This window comes from Chamaea fasciata, unplaced genomic scaffold (assembly GCF_029207755.1).
Source record: "Chamaea fasciata isolate MVZ Bird 193981 ecotype frontalis unplaced genomic scaffold, bChaFas1.0.hap1 SCAF_11, whole genome shotgun sequence".
Lineage (NCBI taxonomy): Eukaryota > Metazoa > Chordata > Aves > Passeriformes > Sylviidae > Chamaea > Chamaea fasciata.
The window spans coordinates 18,046,373-18,059,916 of NW_027094096.1; the positions used below are offsets into that span (position 1 = coordinate 18,046,373).

Genomic DNA, 13,544 nt, shown 5'->3' on the forward strand with positions numbered 1-13,544 from the left:
AGCTCTGCAGCTCCTCTGTTGTAACCTCACCCCAGAGGCTGCTGCCCGGTTGTGGGCACTCCTTTCCCACAGCTGGAAGCAAGAGCACCCATGGCTCTAGAAGCTGCTCTGCCTTCCCTCAGGCAGGGCAAGTCCAGAGACAGCTGTTCTGACATCATCACAGGACAAGGATTTTGGGGAAGGGCACACAAAGCCCCCTTTATTCAGGAAGTCCTGCCTCTTGGGGGTGCCCACACCTGACCCCTTTGCACAGTTCCAGGGCTCATGGACTTCTTGGGATTGCTGTGGGCAGCCTGGGAGTCAAGAGGGAAAAGAGCAAGCAGATGGGGCAGTTCCAGAGGCCAGTTCCCACCGGCCAGCCACCCCCAATCTCACTGGGCTTTCTTGGACATGGCTGTGGGTTTCCTGCTCGGTGGAGGGGTGTGTGACGCTGGCGTTGGGGCTGTGCCGTACCAGAGTTGGAGCAGGATGAGTCCATGGCAGATGTGCAGGGAAAGGGAGCTGCAGACTGTGGAGGGGTAGGTGTTCCAGCAGAGCTCAATCACACCCAGCAGCAGCACCCTGTGTGTGGGGGAAAAGCTGGGGGTCAGTGTGGGGGACACACCAGCCATCCTCACTCCCAGACCCCCAAGCAGATGGGTGCTCCCACTCCCTGCCAGCACGTACTTGGGCATGTGGGCGAGCTTGGTGGTCGGGGTGCACCAGAGTAAGTAGGGCAGTGTGTGGAAATACCAGACGTAGAACTGGTAGTGCAGGGAGCGGCTGCAGCAGACACCCAGGAAGTTGGAGGAGAAGAGGATGAAGACAATCCCTGCACTGGCATTAAGGGGGCAAACATAGGAGGCTGGAGGTGTGACCCCACAACAGCTCCCCAGCTGTCCAGAACAGCTCCTTTCCCCAGGGCAGGCTGGTACAACAGCACTGCATGACCTGGAACCCAACCAGCTATCTCCCGGCTCTGCCTTCTCCCTCTCTCCTTGCTGCCCACCCTGCCAAAGGATATTGTTGGCAGTCAAGCGAGGGGATGCAGGTTTCCTTTTGGCAGGATCCTTCAACAGAGTCAGGATGTTCTCTTTGGAACTGAGGGGGAAGAACAAACATTGATCTCAGCTGCTGAAACTCTCTCCCAACCCAACGTTCCCCTGTGAGCCACAATACCTGGGTCATACGTTCCCCAAAATACAACAGTAACTGCCCTCCAACTCACACCTGCAACCCCAGGGCTGTAGCACTGCAGGGGCAGGGGAGTCATGGATCTGTATCCTGCACATGGCTTTGGCAGGGATCAACACCCATGGGGAACCCTAGGTCTCACCTGTGCCACCGGTGCAGTGCAAAGAGCCCCAGGCCTGCCAGGTGAGCCAGGAGCAGAGCAGCATGGAAGACTCGATTCTGGAAAACCTCTTCTGGGAGGAAGCGCCAGTTCACTGTCCACTTGAACTGGAACTGGCGGCCCAGGTCAAAGGAGCGCATCAGGTACCCCACAGGGTTCACCAGCAGGAAGGGTAGGCCCAGAACCACCTGCCAGGGACACACCAGCACCATCACAGAGCCCGACACCAAGTTACTGTTACCCTGGCTACCTCCCGAGAAGCCCAGTGCCATGTGTGGTGACAGGGACATTCAGCCAAAGATGAAAGTCACGTGAGTTAGATTATTTATCAACACCCAGCTTGCTGTGAGAGGCCACAGATGCTGGTACCACTGTCTCCATCCATGGCTCTGCAGCCTGGCAAGGCAGCCCACTACTCCCTGCTGCTGCAGCCAGTGCAAACAGGGACCCACCTGGAGAAGGGCACAGATGCAGAGCTTGGGGATACAGCCCAGGAGACCAAACCGTTGCAAGAGGAGGAAGAGGAGTCCAGGGGCGAAGAGCAGGATGTTCATCTTCACCGACACAGCCAGGCTGAGCAGGAAGCTGCGTTACCACTGCGGACCCCGCACGGGAGCCCAGGCAGCCCCTGAGCCAAGTGCAGCCTCCTCCCGGGGCTGAGCCGGCTCACACCCCCAGCACACCGCAGAGAGCAGCTCCCAGCCCTCACCTGAAGAGGAGGCAGCCCCAGGACCAGCGCTCCTCCAGGAAGAGGTTGATGGCGAGGAAGAGGATGGCCATGGCCACAGGGTCATTAAAGAGCCGCAGGACAAAGATGGAATGGATGCGGTATGAGGCGCAGCACATGAAGAAGAAAACGTACGGCGGGACCTTGCAGGGGACAGAGACACAACAGGGTCATCAGCAGCCTGTCCTGAACTCCCTGCCGCTACTGAGCTTGTCCAAACCTTAGCCCTGACCCTGTGCTCGTTTTGCCCTTCCCAGGGGAGGTCCCGAGGGCAGCAGCCCCGGCCTCAGGGTACCTTGTTGGCTCGGCAGTAGATGCGGAAGACGAGGAGCAGGTTGAGGAGGTAGAGGCCGGCGAAGAGGTACTGTGCCAGGCGGATGTCGGAGCCGCGGCCCGTGACATGGTACAGCCCCAGGAAGATGTAAACGAAGCCGGCGGGGTAGCTGTGGGGAGACGGGAGTGAGGGGCCCGGCCCTGCGGCCCCTCCGGGAGCCGCTGGTCACGGAGAGCTGGGCGTCCCTGTCACTCACACCAGCGGCCCGGTGTCACCCTTCAGCTGGGTGTAGTCGAGGGTGCCGTTGGCGAAACCCTCCACCTCCTGCATGTAGGCCTTCCAGTCGATCTCGGTGTCTGCGGGACGGCGGGGTCAGATGGGGCTCGGGGGGCCCGGAGGGCACTGCAGGGGGCGTGGGGGCTGACCCACCTCCAAACCCGCCAGCCTGACCCTGTGCCTCCCTGCCACGCTGTCAGCACAGGCTCTTCCCCTGCCGCCCACATCCAGGACCCCCGGCCCAGCCCTGTGTCCCTCCTTGGCCGCACAGGCGCCCCCGCCCGCCGCCATCCCCCTGCCCGGGGGATGCTGTCACCCGAGGGGCCGGGGCAGGTCCGGCCCCCTGCCCGCGGCATCCCCGCCCCCCGCGCTGCCCCAGGACGAGCCCCGCCATCACCGCCCAGCCCGGGGCCGAGCTGTCCCTGCCCCCGGACCGCCCCGCGCCGTCCTGGACCGGCCCCGCCATCCCCGGGGGCAGCCCCAGGCAGCGCCGGGCCGGACCGGGCCCCGGCACTCACAGGGCACCCTGCGGATGACCCAGAGGTTGACGCCGCCCTCGGCCAGGCAGAGGCAGGCGGCCACCAGCGGGGTGTAGCGGGGCTCCAGCAGCGCCGCCCGCCGCTCCCGCCATGCCCGCCGCAGCGCCGCCGCCCCCCGCCCCGCCGCCATTCTGCTTCGTGTTTCCGCCCGGAGGGCTTAGCGAGGCGCACCCGCCCGGACCGGAAGCCGCACGTGGGGGCGCGGGCGCACGTGGAGCCCGGTGTTCCCGCCCCGCTCCCGGGCATGGAGCGGCGGCGCGCGCCCGCCGCCCATCCCCGGTACGGGCGGCGCCGGTTCTGGGACGCCCTATACCGGCGGGAGGGCGCCGAGACCCGCGAGTGGCTGGGGGGACTCTCCCGGTTTCTTCCGCAGCTGGAGCCCGAACTGCGCCCCGGTGATCGCATCCTCGTCCTCGGTACGTGCCCCGTGCCCGGCGTGCCCGGTGGAGGGCGGGTGGGCGGGGCTCGGGGTCCCGCCCGTGGATGCGCCGGCGGTAGCCACCAGGGGGCGGTGTGGCACCGGGCCGGTACCGTGAGCAGCGCCCAGCCCGGCCCGGCGGGGTGGCCCCAGTGCCGGGGGTGCTGTCGGGCGGCGGGGGTGGGTATAACCGCCCCGTAATCCCACCTGCGTTCTGATCCGCCGCCGGGCCGGCGGGATTAAGCGGGTGTAATCACCGATCCTGTTAGCGGATCAGCCTCTGCCAGCTGCGGTTAATAGCCCCCAAATCCTCCCCCCCTCCCCGGTATCCCTCTCGGCCCCCCCGGTGAGCGGTCGAGCCCCGGTGGAGCGGCTCCGAGGGGAGGGCTTGCTGGCGGGGCTCTCCCCGTGCCCTGTTGAGACATCAGCTCTTGCATTCCTCTCTCCATCGCACCCGGTTAAACCCCCTGCCGAAATTCCCTAATTTCCCACTGGAGTTATCCAGCAGACTCTGGGGGACCACGGCCGGCTCCTGCCGCACAGCACCTGCGGGAGGGGGATAACTGGGGATGCCCCTGCCTCTTTCCTGCCTCCAGCCTCCCCAAGCATCCCACCCCAAGGTGAGGTGATCAGGTGTGCAGGGCTGCCCCAGGATAGGAGCCCAAAGCACCCACCTTGCAGGACAGGGGTAATTAATGACTAGCCCAACACTCACTAACTGGCATCAAAGCCATGACCTGCCCCTCTCCAGCAGCCCCAAGCCCACCCGCACCCTCCCCTGGAACACTGGAGCAGAGTTGGGGTGCCAGCACACCCCCAGGGGCACCCCGAGCCCTGTGTGAGCTGTGCCCCACGCAGGCTGTGGCAACAGCGCCCTGAGCCACGACCTGTACGAGCTGGGCTACACCGACGTCACCAGCATCGACTTCTCCCCCGCCTGCATCGCGGCCATGCGCGCCCGCTACGCCCGCTGCCCCGGCCTGCGCTGGGCCGTCATGGACATCCGCGCCCTCGCCTTCCCCGACGCCTCCTTCGACGTGGTGCTGGAGAAGGGCACCCTCGATGTGCTCATGGTGGAGGAGACCGACCCCTGGCACGTCTCGCCCCAGGCAGCTGCTGCGATGCGCCGGGTGCTGGCAGAGGTATGGGGTGGGGGGGCCTGAGTAGGGGTGTGGAGGGTGGACCCCATCCCCATTTGGGGTGGGGGTAGGTGCAGAGGGCCTCCTCACCACCTTGCTGTCCTGTGGGTGCCCCAGCCGGTGTTTCTGTCCTCCCAGCCGGTGCTACCCTCTCAGCTATGCTGCTGGGGGCTCCCAGCCCTCCTGGGGGTGGGAAACTGCCCCCTCTTACACCCCATCATTTCCTCCCCAGGGAGGTGGATGGAGCAGGAGTGTCCCTGGGTCCTGCTGGGGGGCTGGATGTCCCCTCTCTTTATTTGCATGCTAAATACAAAGAATTGGAAGGAAAAATGGGCCTATCCTGGTGTGGGTGGCTGTAGGGGACCTAGGGGGACACACCGAGGTGGCCCTGCCTGCCCAGGGCAAGGTGATGACCGTGGGGCTGTGAGAGCTCTGGCCCCCCCGCAACCCCCACCCCAGCTTCGATCGCCTTAGCTGGGGTCCCCATCATCTGGTCTGGTGTTGCCATGGCAACTCCCATCAGCATCGACAGGGCCATGGCGTTGCCACGGGGACGGTGATGCCTCGGGGCCCCGTTAATTGGCGGCGTCGGGACCGGATTGAACCTGTCCTGGCGCGGGGGTGTAGATCCTGGCAGCCTCTCCCACCCTGCGGGAATAACTGCCAGGATAATTAATTGCTGCACCTCCCTGGCACCCTGGGGTGCAGGCACGGGGTGCTGGAAGGGTGCTCATGGCTATTGACAACCCTCCCAATCCTCTCTTGCCTCGCTGAGCCTGTGAGGGAGTGCAACCCCCAGCAGGGCAGTGGGGCTGTGCTCGCTATCCATGCCCTGCCCTCCTTGCCAGCACTGCTGCCTGTCCTTGTCATTTTGCCAAACGGCAGGGATTTAATTTTCCCTTTTTTTTTTTCCCTTTTTAATCCTCTGCTCAATCCCTGCCCTCCCCCAGCATTGCTGGGTACCAACTTCCACCCGCAGCCGCTCCCCGCTGTCCTCATCCCCAGGGACATTCGCTGGGTGTTCCCACTTACTCACTGCTTGGGGGGTCCCTTCCGAGGGGTCTGTCTGTGGTACTTCCCTTCACACCCCCATTCCCCTTCACTGGGGGCTTGCAGCTCTGTCTTCCTCTCCCTGGGGGATATAAGGACCTGAAAATGCACCCTGCCTGTGGGGACACCCCAGGGACACCCTGTCCCGGCGAACTGGGGACAGCGGGTGTGGCGGGTGCTGGAGCGGGAGGCAGCCCCCCTTGGCCCCCCCTGCTCCAGCTGACGGATAGGAAGGTTTCCTGCGCTCGTCTCTAAGCAACGGCCATTATTGCTCTATTAACGAGGGATGGGATGCGGACATGCGGGATGCCTTGCTCAGTTCCAGCCGGAGATCCCTGCCTGCCCCCACCTCCGGGGACCCCCCTCCTTGCCCATAGGTTGGGAAGCTGTGGGGTCTTCCCAGGGCAGATTTGCTTAGCGGGAAGGATACTGAGCTGGGTGCCCAGAGAGGGAAGCAGGGACCTTGCCTTCCCCTTTTCCTGGCCAAAACCAGTAAGGTTTGGTTCAAAAGCCACCGCCGCAGCAGGGGGGGGGACACACAGGCTGCCTGTCCCCTCTGCTGGCCCCAGCCAGAGCTCCCCAGCTGGAGCTTCCCTGCAGGATTAAACCAGAGCTCGGGAAACCCCCCACTTGGCCCCCAGCCCTGTCCCCTGCAGCGGTAACTCTGCCCTTGCCGGGGGGGTCTGGGGGTGTCCCCGCCTGGGGCAGGGTGGCGGGGAGGGGGCTGGACGCCCGCCCGCCCCGGGCACTGCCTTTGCATGCTGAGCACGCGGGTGCTGGCCGTAAAAGCCTTTTGACATTGGATAAAGCCAAGCAAGAAAATTGATGTTCTTTTCCATCCTGTTAGCGGGGCTTAATTCCAGCAGGGAGAAAATGGTGATTAAAAGGGTTGAGTCCTTTCCCATCAAACACCCCCCGCATCCTCCTCTGATTCTTGGTGTTGGTGGTGGGGTAGTACTGGGTGGTCTGGGGAGGGGTGGGTGAGATGGGTGGGGTGTCCCATGCTGTGCTTGGGGGGCCCTGTGCTTAGAAGGGTAAAGCTTTTCCCCATGCCAAGGTTGGGTTTCCATGCTGTCTGCTATGCCTGGAAGTGAAGAGTTTTTGGGCACAGGGAGAGGTGGGGCATGGAGACCCCTGTTCACCCCTGTGATTGCCCCACCCTGTGGGTGATCTGGGGACAGGTCAGAATCGGGGTGTCTCTTGGGGGGTCAAGGTTAGGACAAGAGATTTTGGGGGTGTGATGGGAAAGGCTGGGAGGGGTCTTTGGCAGATAGTGATGGGGTCCCTGGGAACGGAGCCAAAGCAGTGAACCACACCGTGTTCCCCCACCCCATCCTGGGGGTTTTTCTGACGCAGGTGAGCCGCGTGCTGCGCCCAGGGGGCTGCTTCATCTCCATCACCTTCGCCCAGCCCCACTTCCGCAAGCCCCACTATGCCCAGGAAGCCTTTGGCTGGTCCCTGCGCCACGCTGCCTGTGGGGACGGGGACGCTGGTGCCTTCCACTACTTCCTCTACGTCATGCGCAAGGGGCAGCCCCTGGACCCCCGTGACGTGGCCCTGGGGCACCGGCTGCACCAGCCCCCCCCGGCCCCTGCCCCGCCACCGCCTCCCGCCCCCCTGGAGGACGACGAGGACTATCTCCTTGCCATCCAGCTGTGACCCAGGGGGCTTTCCCAGCCTCCCCCCACCCAATAAAGCCTTAAGATGCTCCATCCTCACAGGTGGGAGACAGGGAACCAGTGCATCCCCCTGCAAAGCTGCCCAGTGATGTGGGTAATGGGAGGAAAGAGGGGGATACTTCACCTCCTCTGGGGGGCACAGGGATGCTCCGGTGATTCTGTGCCCCCTTCCTGGCCTTTCCTTGCTGAGCTGGAGAGCAGCCAGGACTCCAGGCTTTGCAGCCAGTAATGAAACCAAATCGGGTTTAATTTCACCCATCCATCTTGCGGGGAGTGGCTCCCTGGCCCCTATCCCTTCCCCTTGGCACGGGCAGCCAGGCTGAGGGCAGAATGAGGGTGCTGGGACAGGGTATGGGGGCAGGATTGGGAGTGCCCACTGCTTCACCCCCCCACCCCATCCTGCACCAGGACCTCTGCCCCAGCCTCCCTGGCCATGGGAGTGTGCAAGGGCATTGTGTCCTTGTAACCCTCACCCAAGTAGTGGGGGGTCCAGGCTGGAACATGCCAGCATGTGGCAGGGGGTGCCACAGGGCAAGAAGGACAGCACATCTGCCTCTGTCCCCATCCATCCCCGCTCCTGCCTGTGGTGACAAGCCCGACGTGCCACACACACCTGGCCTGTGTCCCCCTGTGCCTGGGGCCAGCAGCGTGGTGACACATGTGTACCAGGGTGGGTGACGGGTGGGCCACTGCGTGCTGGTGGGACTGGCTCTGGCTACGTGTGTGTGCTGGTGTAGAAGGTGCATGGGTGCCACTGGCAGTGTCCCCAGAGGCTCTTTGGGCACCAACTCCCCCTGGGGTGGGCAAAGGGGACCCCTCCTGGGTGGGACGGCGGTGACACCACACAGTGCAAACTGCTGGGCTGCTATTTCAGGCAGAAGGTGTAAGTGGGTCAGACAGTGGCTCCCCCTGCACCAGAAGCCAGTGAAGAGCTCTGGGGTCAGCCCCCACCCTGGCCATGCCACCCCATCCCACGGGCACCCCAAAAAACAGCTGGCGCGAGGAAGGGACAGAAAGGAGCAGGAGACTGCCGGCTTCACCTGGGTACATGAATGTATTTTATTCATTGCATTTTGTTCACCAGTACAGTGAAAAATGGCATTTAAATTTACAATGGATCATTCATAGAACATCATGACACAAGTATCTTTTTTTTTCTTTTTTTTTTCTTTTTTTTCTTAGTTTTTTGTTTGTTTTTTTTTGTTGTGTTTTTTTTTTTTGCGTCGTTGTCTCCATAAATGCCACTCGTAGGTTATTGAAAAAGATGACAAGTTTCTCATGCACATCAGAACCCCCCGAGAAGCTTCTTAAAAAATAAAATTAAATTAAAGTACAAAATTAAAAACAACGACTCAGGCCGGTCCCTGCCCTCCCCACTCTCCCCCAACCCCACCACCCTCAAGCGAGGGGCAGTGCCGGGACCCCCCCGGCACCTGCAGCTGGCCCCGGTGGGCTCTGCCCCGGTGCTGCCGGTAGGGAACTGCAGCGGCCGGTGATGCTGCCAAACCCTCCGGTGCTCCTGCTGCCTGCCAGCGGGGGGGTCGGGCCAGGGGTCCCTGCTCTCCTCCCTCTTCCTGTTGCTTTCCTCATGCTCCCTCCATCACTCTCGCCCCCCTTTAATTTTTGCCCTCGTTTTTTTCTTCTTTTTTTGTCTTTTTTTTCTTATGGAAAAAAATATGAACCTTTTTTTTGTTGTTGTTGGTTGGTTGTTTTCGTTTGTTTTCTCGATGCAGTTGCTTCGACATCTCAGCGTCAGCAGATCGTTTTTAACAAAGATTCGGATATAAAAATACAAATATGAGGAGTTTCTGTTTAAAAAGAAGCGTGCCGGAGTGGTGGGGCTGACCCTCGGCCCCCGGGCCGGCCGCCCGGGCCACCAAGCTCATGCAAAAAACGATGGAGCAAAAAATGTCTCTGGACAGCAGCGCTCCCCCCCTGCTCGTGGGGCCGGGTCACCCCGGAATTCGGGGACCCTCCGCCAAGGAGGATGGGGGGGACGCGCCGCGGAGCAGGGGGCTGGACCCCTTCCCCGGGGAGGGGGGTCTTCGCCCCGGGTGGGGGGCTCGGCGGTTTGTCCCGGCCCCGGGGGAGGCGGAGGGGTAAAGTGCATGGCTCGGGGGGGGTGGTGGTGGCTGCAGGGCCCCCCCCCGGGCCGGGGGGGGGGGGCAGCGGGCATGGCCTCCCCCTCCTCGTCGGCGGTCCAGCCAGCATGCGGGGCGGCGGGCTGGAGCGGGGCTCGGCCGGCGGGTCCTGGCGGCGGGTCCCGGCTTACACCCCCGGCGGCGACTTCTCCGTCATGCCCTTGAGCACCTCGTCTATCCGGTCATCCTCGATCACCACTGCGGGGACAGGCGGGGGGCGCGTGGGCGAGGGGACGCGACAGCTTTTGCTCCTCTACCCCGGCCCTCACCCCGTTCAGGCTCCAGGTGTGCCCCCAGGTGCTGGGCAGCGGGGCAAAGGGGGTTCAGGTGGGTACAATCGGGATGAGGGGTGAGGGATCATCCCCCTGCCCGGCTTGGGTAGGGGCAGCATGCCCCCTGCAGCCAGCCGGCTGCCTCTGGATGGGTGATTAGGGAAGGGGGGGGGGGCAGGAATAGACCAGGAAGGACCCCCCCTCCTCTCTGCGGCAGGCGCTGATGAGAGCAACAGGACTGGAATGGGTAATGACCCAGCGGGGGGGGGCACCGCCTGCTCGGCGGGGGTGGCAGCCAGACCCCCATCAGCATCACCCGCTGCGCAGGACACCCACCCTCACCATCGGCATCGCTGGTGGGGGAGCCGGACAGTCCCCCACCAGCATGGTGGGCTGCACAAACCCCCATCAGCATCACCATGGGGGGCTGGAGAGCCCCCCGTCATGTCACCTTCAAGAGAGACCCCCCTCAGCACCACCCACTGGGCAGCCCCCTCCCCAGCAGCAGCAGCGGTGGGAGGCTGGACAGACCCCCATCAGCATCAGCAGGGAGCTACACACACACCCCTTCCCCCTACCCCACACCATGACTGGCTGGGCAGGTACCCTCCATCAACATCGCTCTGGGGGTGGAGGGCAGACCCCCACCCCAATATCACTACCGGGCTGGTCAGTAATCCCCCCCCATCACCCTCCTGGGGATGAATTAACCAGAGCCTCCCACCAACCACCGTAATTACTGAGAGCAGATGGACACCCCAACACCACTGATGGAGAACCATCCCCCCATCACCCCGGGGGGGCTGCTAGACCCAGCCTCCACCACTGCAAAAGGGGGCAGTGGAGCAGGCAGCGCTCACCCCCTGCGGGGCTGGGGTGTATTTGGACTAGGGGGGAACTCTCCCCCCTCCTCCTTGTCCCTGCAGCTTAAGGAGGGGTGTTTGCCTATGGAGGACCCCTAAGCGGGTGGGATGGGGGCTGCAGGAAAAGCAGGGGCCATTTTCAAGGGCCCCCAAGGCATTGGAGAAGATCAGTGGTGACAGATTAGGGTGCAGGCAGGAGAGGGGGGCAGTTATTTGGGTCCTGATGGAAGCAGGGGAGATGCTGCTGGGGTCTCTGCGGCAAGCGGCAAAGTACGGGGGGGCAGGGCACAGGCTCCTGGAGTCCTGGGGGGACAGTACAGTGGTGGGGGATTTGCTGATCAGCACGGCCAGAGGCTGCTGGTGGTCTCTGCGGCAGGCAGAAATGTGAAAGGAGAGAGGTTTATGGGGCCAGGAGGGCTGTTCCTGGCGATCCTCGGGTAAAGGCTTGTTTATACAGAATGAGAGGGGGGCACTCCTAGGAGGAGCAGTTCCGAGGGGTCCCAGGGGCACTCATGGAGGTGCTGGGGGATAGTCCCAGGCGCAGCCCCAGGGATGCTGCAGGGTAATCCCAGGGGTAGTCCCGCCATGAGGCGGGGGCTGTTGCAGGGCAGCACTGGGGGAACAGAGTGGTGTCTGGAGCAGGGGATGGGGGCGCCTGTCGTTTTGGGGGCGGGTGTCAGTCACAGAGCTAGGGAGTCTCAGGGTTGCCGGGGGACAGAGCTGGAGCTGATGTAGGGCAGAGATGGAGATTCTGGGGATGCTGGGGGCAGTGCCTGGAGTGGCAGGGGACAGTTCTGGGGATGCAAGGCAGAGCCGGGAGTCGCAGGAATGGTGTGGGGGCAGTGCTGGGGATGTTGCAGGGCAGAGATAGGGGTTGCCATGGGGTAGAACTGGGAATATAAAGGCGGAATCGGGAGTCTGGGGATCTCGTGAGGGGATGTTGGGGGTGCCAGGGATGCACTGCCCAGTGCCGGGAATGCCAGGGGAGCAAGGGCAAAACCGTGGATCCTGGGGTTGCTATGGGAAGGTGCCGGGGATGCCGGGGGGCCAGCGTCAGGGATGCTGCAGGGCAGATACGGGGACGCTGCAGGGCAGATTCGTGGACGCTGCAGGGCAGAGCCAGGGATACTGCAGGGTAGAGCCGGGGATTCCAGGGCAGAGCCGGGGATTCCAGGGCAGAGTCGGGAATGCAAGGACAGATGCGGGGGTCCCGGGGATGCCGTGGGGCAACGTCAGGGATGCAGGAAACAGTGCTGGGGACGTTGCAGGACAGATGTGGGGGTTCCGAGGATGCCGTGGGGCAGTGCCGAGGATGCAGGAGTCAGCACCAGGGATAAAAGGACAGATCCGGGGGTCTCGGGGATGCCGTGGGGCAGCGCCGGGATGCAGGAGCCAGGGTCAGGGATGCCGGGGATGCTGCAGGGCTAATCCGAGGGTCCCGGGACAAACCCGGGGATGCTGAAGGGCAGATGCGGGGGTCCCGGGGATGCCGCGGGGCTGAGGCGGGGTTGGGGGGGCAGAGGCGGGGGTCGGCGGTACCTCTCTTGGCGCGGCCGATCTGTCCCAGCTTGGGGGGCCGCTTGCCCTGGTTGCCCCCGAAGAAGGCGTTGGTGTCCTGCAGGCGGCAGCTGAAGGGCAGCTCCCCCGCCTCGGGCTCGGCGCCGTAGCGGCCCACCTTGTCCTCGCCGTAGGGCAGCACCTGCGACATGGCGGGGCCGAGCGGGCCGAGCCGCGCCGCGCCGAGCCGGGAGCCGGTCTGCGGCGGCGGCGGCGGCGGCGGGGAGGAAACCCGGGCGGAAGGATGAAGTCATGCATCCGGGGGGAGCGGGGACCCCCCCGGCGGGGGGCGGCTCCGGAGCGCCGCGGCCCGGCCCGGCCCGGACAGGACAGAGACGGGGGACCCCCACGGCCGGTGCCCGGTGACCGCCCGCTTGGGATGGGGACCCTACCACACCGCCGCCCCAGCCCCTGCCCCGGCCCCGGAGCAGGGTGGTCCCCCCGGCATTGCCTTTCCCAGACGGTCGCCTGGTCTCAGGGGTGCCCCCAACCACGGGGTGCCCCTATGGAGAGGGGAACCCTTGTCACAGCCGGGTGCCACCGGGTCAGACGGCTGAGGACCACCAGACACAGCTGGGCCCTCCCCTGCCATGTAGAGGTGATGCCAAACACATGCCCAACACCCTGCTCCAGTCCCCCAGCACCCCACAGCCCAAAAAGCTCAACCCTCAGAATTCTAGGCCAGCTCCCACCCTGGGTCTTCCTCAGCCCCTCACTTGTGTCTCTTGCCCAACACTCATCTGGGCACCGACTCTTGTAGCCTCACTTAGTGCTGGGATTCCCCCTTGGAGACACACCAGTCCTGCCTCGACCCCTGCCAGTCCTCTTGGCCCCCACGTCTGTATGTGTTTGTACACATCCTCCCATTCCATATATTTGCAGGAATGCAGGGGTGCACAGGTGTATTTCTGCAGGTGTCTGTAAAGTGTGGTCAACTGGGGACTGTGCCCTGGGACACCCCTTGTCCCACTGACCCTGGGGGCTCTCTTCGGAAAAGGGCCATCCTCTGTGGGGACCTATGATGGGGCAGCAAGAGATGATCCCAATGTCCCCGCAGAGCCCCACTGGTATTTACACACCTCTACTCCAGACCTACCCTGGATCTTTCCTCCTACATTGTTCACTGCCAGGGCAGTGATTGCATAAATTGGCATTGGTGCTTCTGAGCAGCCTCACGCAGGACCTCCCCAATTCAGGTCACCTGGGGTGGTTGGGGGGCTATTTAAGCTCAGGATAAATTTGGTGTTTCTTGAGTGAACTGTCGGTACAGCCATGA

The 13,544-nt window shown here is 63.5% G+C and overlaps 3 protein-coding genes across 4 annotated transcripts; 1 reads left to right on the top strand and 2 right to left on the bottom strand.

The window, feature by feature from the left end:
* Nucleotides 1–171: 171 nt before the first annotated feature.
* ALG3 (ALG3 alpha-1,3- mannosyltransferase) lies at nucleotides 172–3,295 on the bottom strand. 2 transcript variants are annotated; one of them, XM_066193486.1, is made up of 9 exons: nucleotides 3,129–3,295; nucleotides 2,591–2,690; nucleotides 2,356–2,503; nucleotides 2,043–2,203; nucleotides 1,786–1,906; nucleotides 1,316–1,521; nucleotides 1,004–1,080; nucleotides 667–811; nucleotides 172–561 (listed from the first exon to the last, which is right to left on the bottom strand). In XM_066193486.1, exons 1-9 carry the CDS (start codon nucleotides 3,277–3,279, stop codon nucleotides 372–374), a joined length of 1,299 nt encoding a protein of 432 aa, XP_066049583.1. In that variant the 5' UTR covers nucleotides 3,280–3,295; the 3' UTR covers nucleotides 172–371. The 2 variants fall into 2 exon arrangements, with proteins under 2 accessions (XP_066049583.1, XP_066049584.1); XM_066193487.1 differs by lacking the exon at nucleotides 3,129–3,295 and adding an exon at nucleotides 2,764–2,912.
* Nucleotides 3,154–9,209, top strand: EEF1AKMT4 (EEF1A lysine methyltransferase 4). The gene is made up of 3 exons (XM_066193491.1): nucleotides 3,154–3,565; nucleotides 4,426–4,709; nucleotides 7,113–9,209. The coding sequence occupies exons 1-3, from the start codon at nucleotides 3,394–3,396 to the stop codon at nucleotides 7,413–7,415; spliced, it is 759 nt and encodes a 252-aa protein (XP_066049588.1). The 5' UTR covers nucleotides 3,154–3,393; the 3' UTR covers nucleotides 7,416–9,209.
* Nucleotides 8,464–12,496, bottom strand: CAMK2N2 (calcium/calmodulin dependent protein kinase II inhibitor 2). Its single transcript, XM_066193492.1, has 2 exons — nucleotides 12,251–12,496; nucleotides 8,464–9,774 (listed from the first exon to the last, which is right to left on the bottom strand). The coding sequence occupies exons 1-2, from the start codon at nucleotides 12,417–12,419 to the stop codon at nucleotides 9,704–9,706; spliced, it is 240 nt and encodes a 79-aa protein (XP_066049589.1). The 5' UTR covers nucleotides 12,420–12,496; the 3' UTR covers nucleotides 8,464–9,703.
* Between the last annotated feature and the right edge of the window lie 1,048 nt (nucleotides 12,497–13,544).

Coding starts and splice junctions, on each gene's coding strand:
- ALG3 (XM_066193486.1), bottom strand. CDS start 3,279: ATGGCGGCGGGGCGGGGGGCGGCGGCGCTGCGGCGGGCATGGCGGGAG. Junction 1,907..2,042: donor TGGGGCTGCCTCCTCTTCAG/GTGAGGGCTGGG, acceptor CTTCCTGCTCAG/CCTGGCTGTGTCGGTGAAGA. Junction 1,081..1,315: donor GCACTGCACCGGTGGCACAG/GTGAGACCTAGG, acceptor CTTCCCCCTCAG/TTCCAAAGAGAACATCCTGA.
- EEF1AKMT4 (XM_066193491.1), top strand. CDS start 3,394: ATGGAGCGGCGGCGCGCGCCCGCCGCCCATCCCCGGTACGGGCGGCGC. Junction 3,566..4,425: donor TGATCGCATCCTCGTCCTCG/GTACGTGCCCCG, acceptor TGCCCCACGCAG/GCTGTGGCAACAGCGCCCTG. Junction 4,710..7,112: donor TGCGCCGGGTGCTGGCAGAG/GTATGGGGTGGG, acceptor TTTCTGACGCAG/GTGAGCCGCGTGCTGCGCCC.
- CAMK2N2 (XM_066193492.1), bottom strand. CDS start 12,419: ATGTCGCAGGTGCTGCCCTACGGCGAGGACAAGGTGGGCCGCTACGGC. Junction 9,775..12,250: donor GATCGGCCGCGCCAAGAGAG/GTACCGCCGACC, acceptor CTGTCCCCGCAG/TGGTGATCGAGGATGACCGG.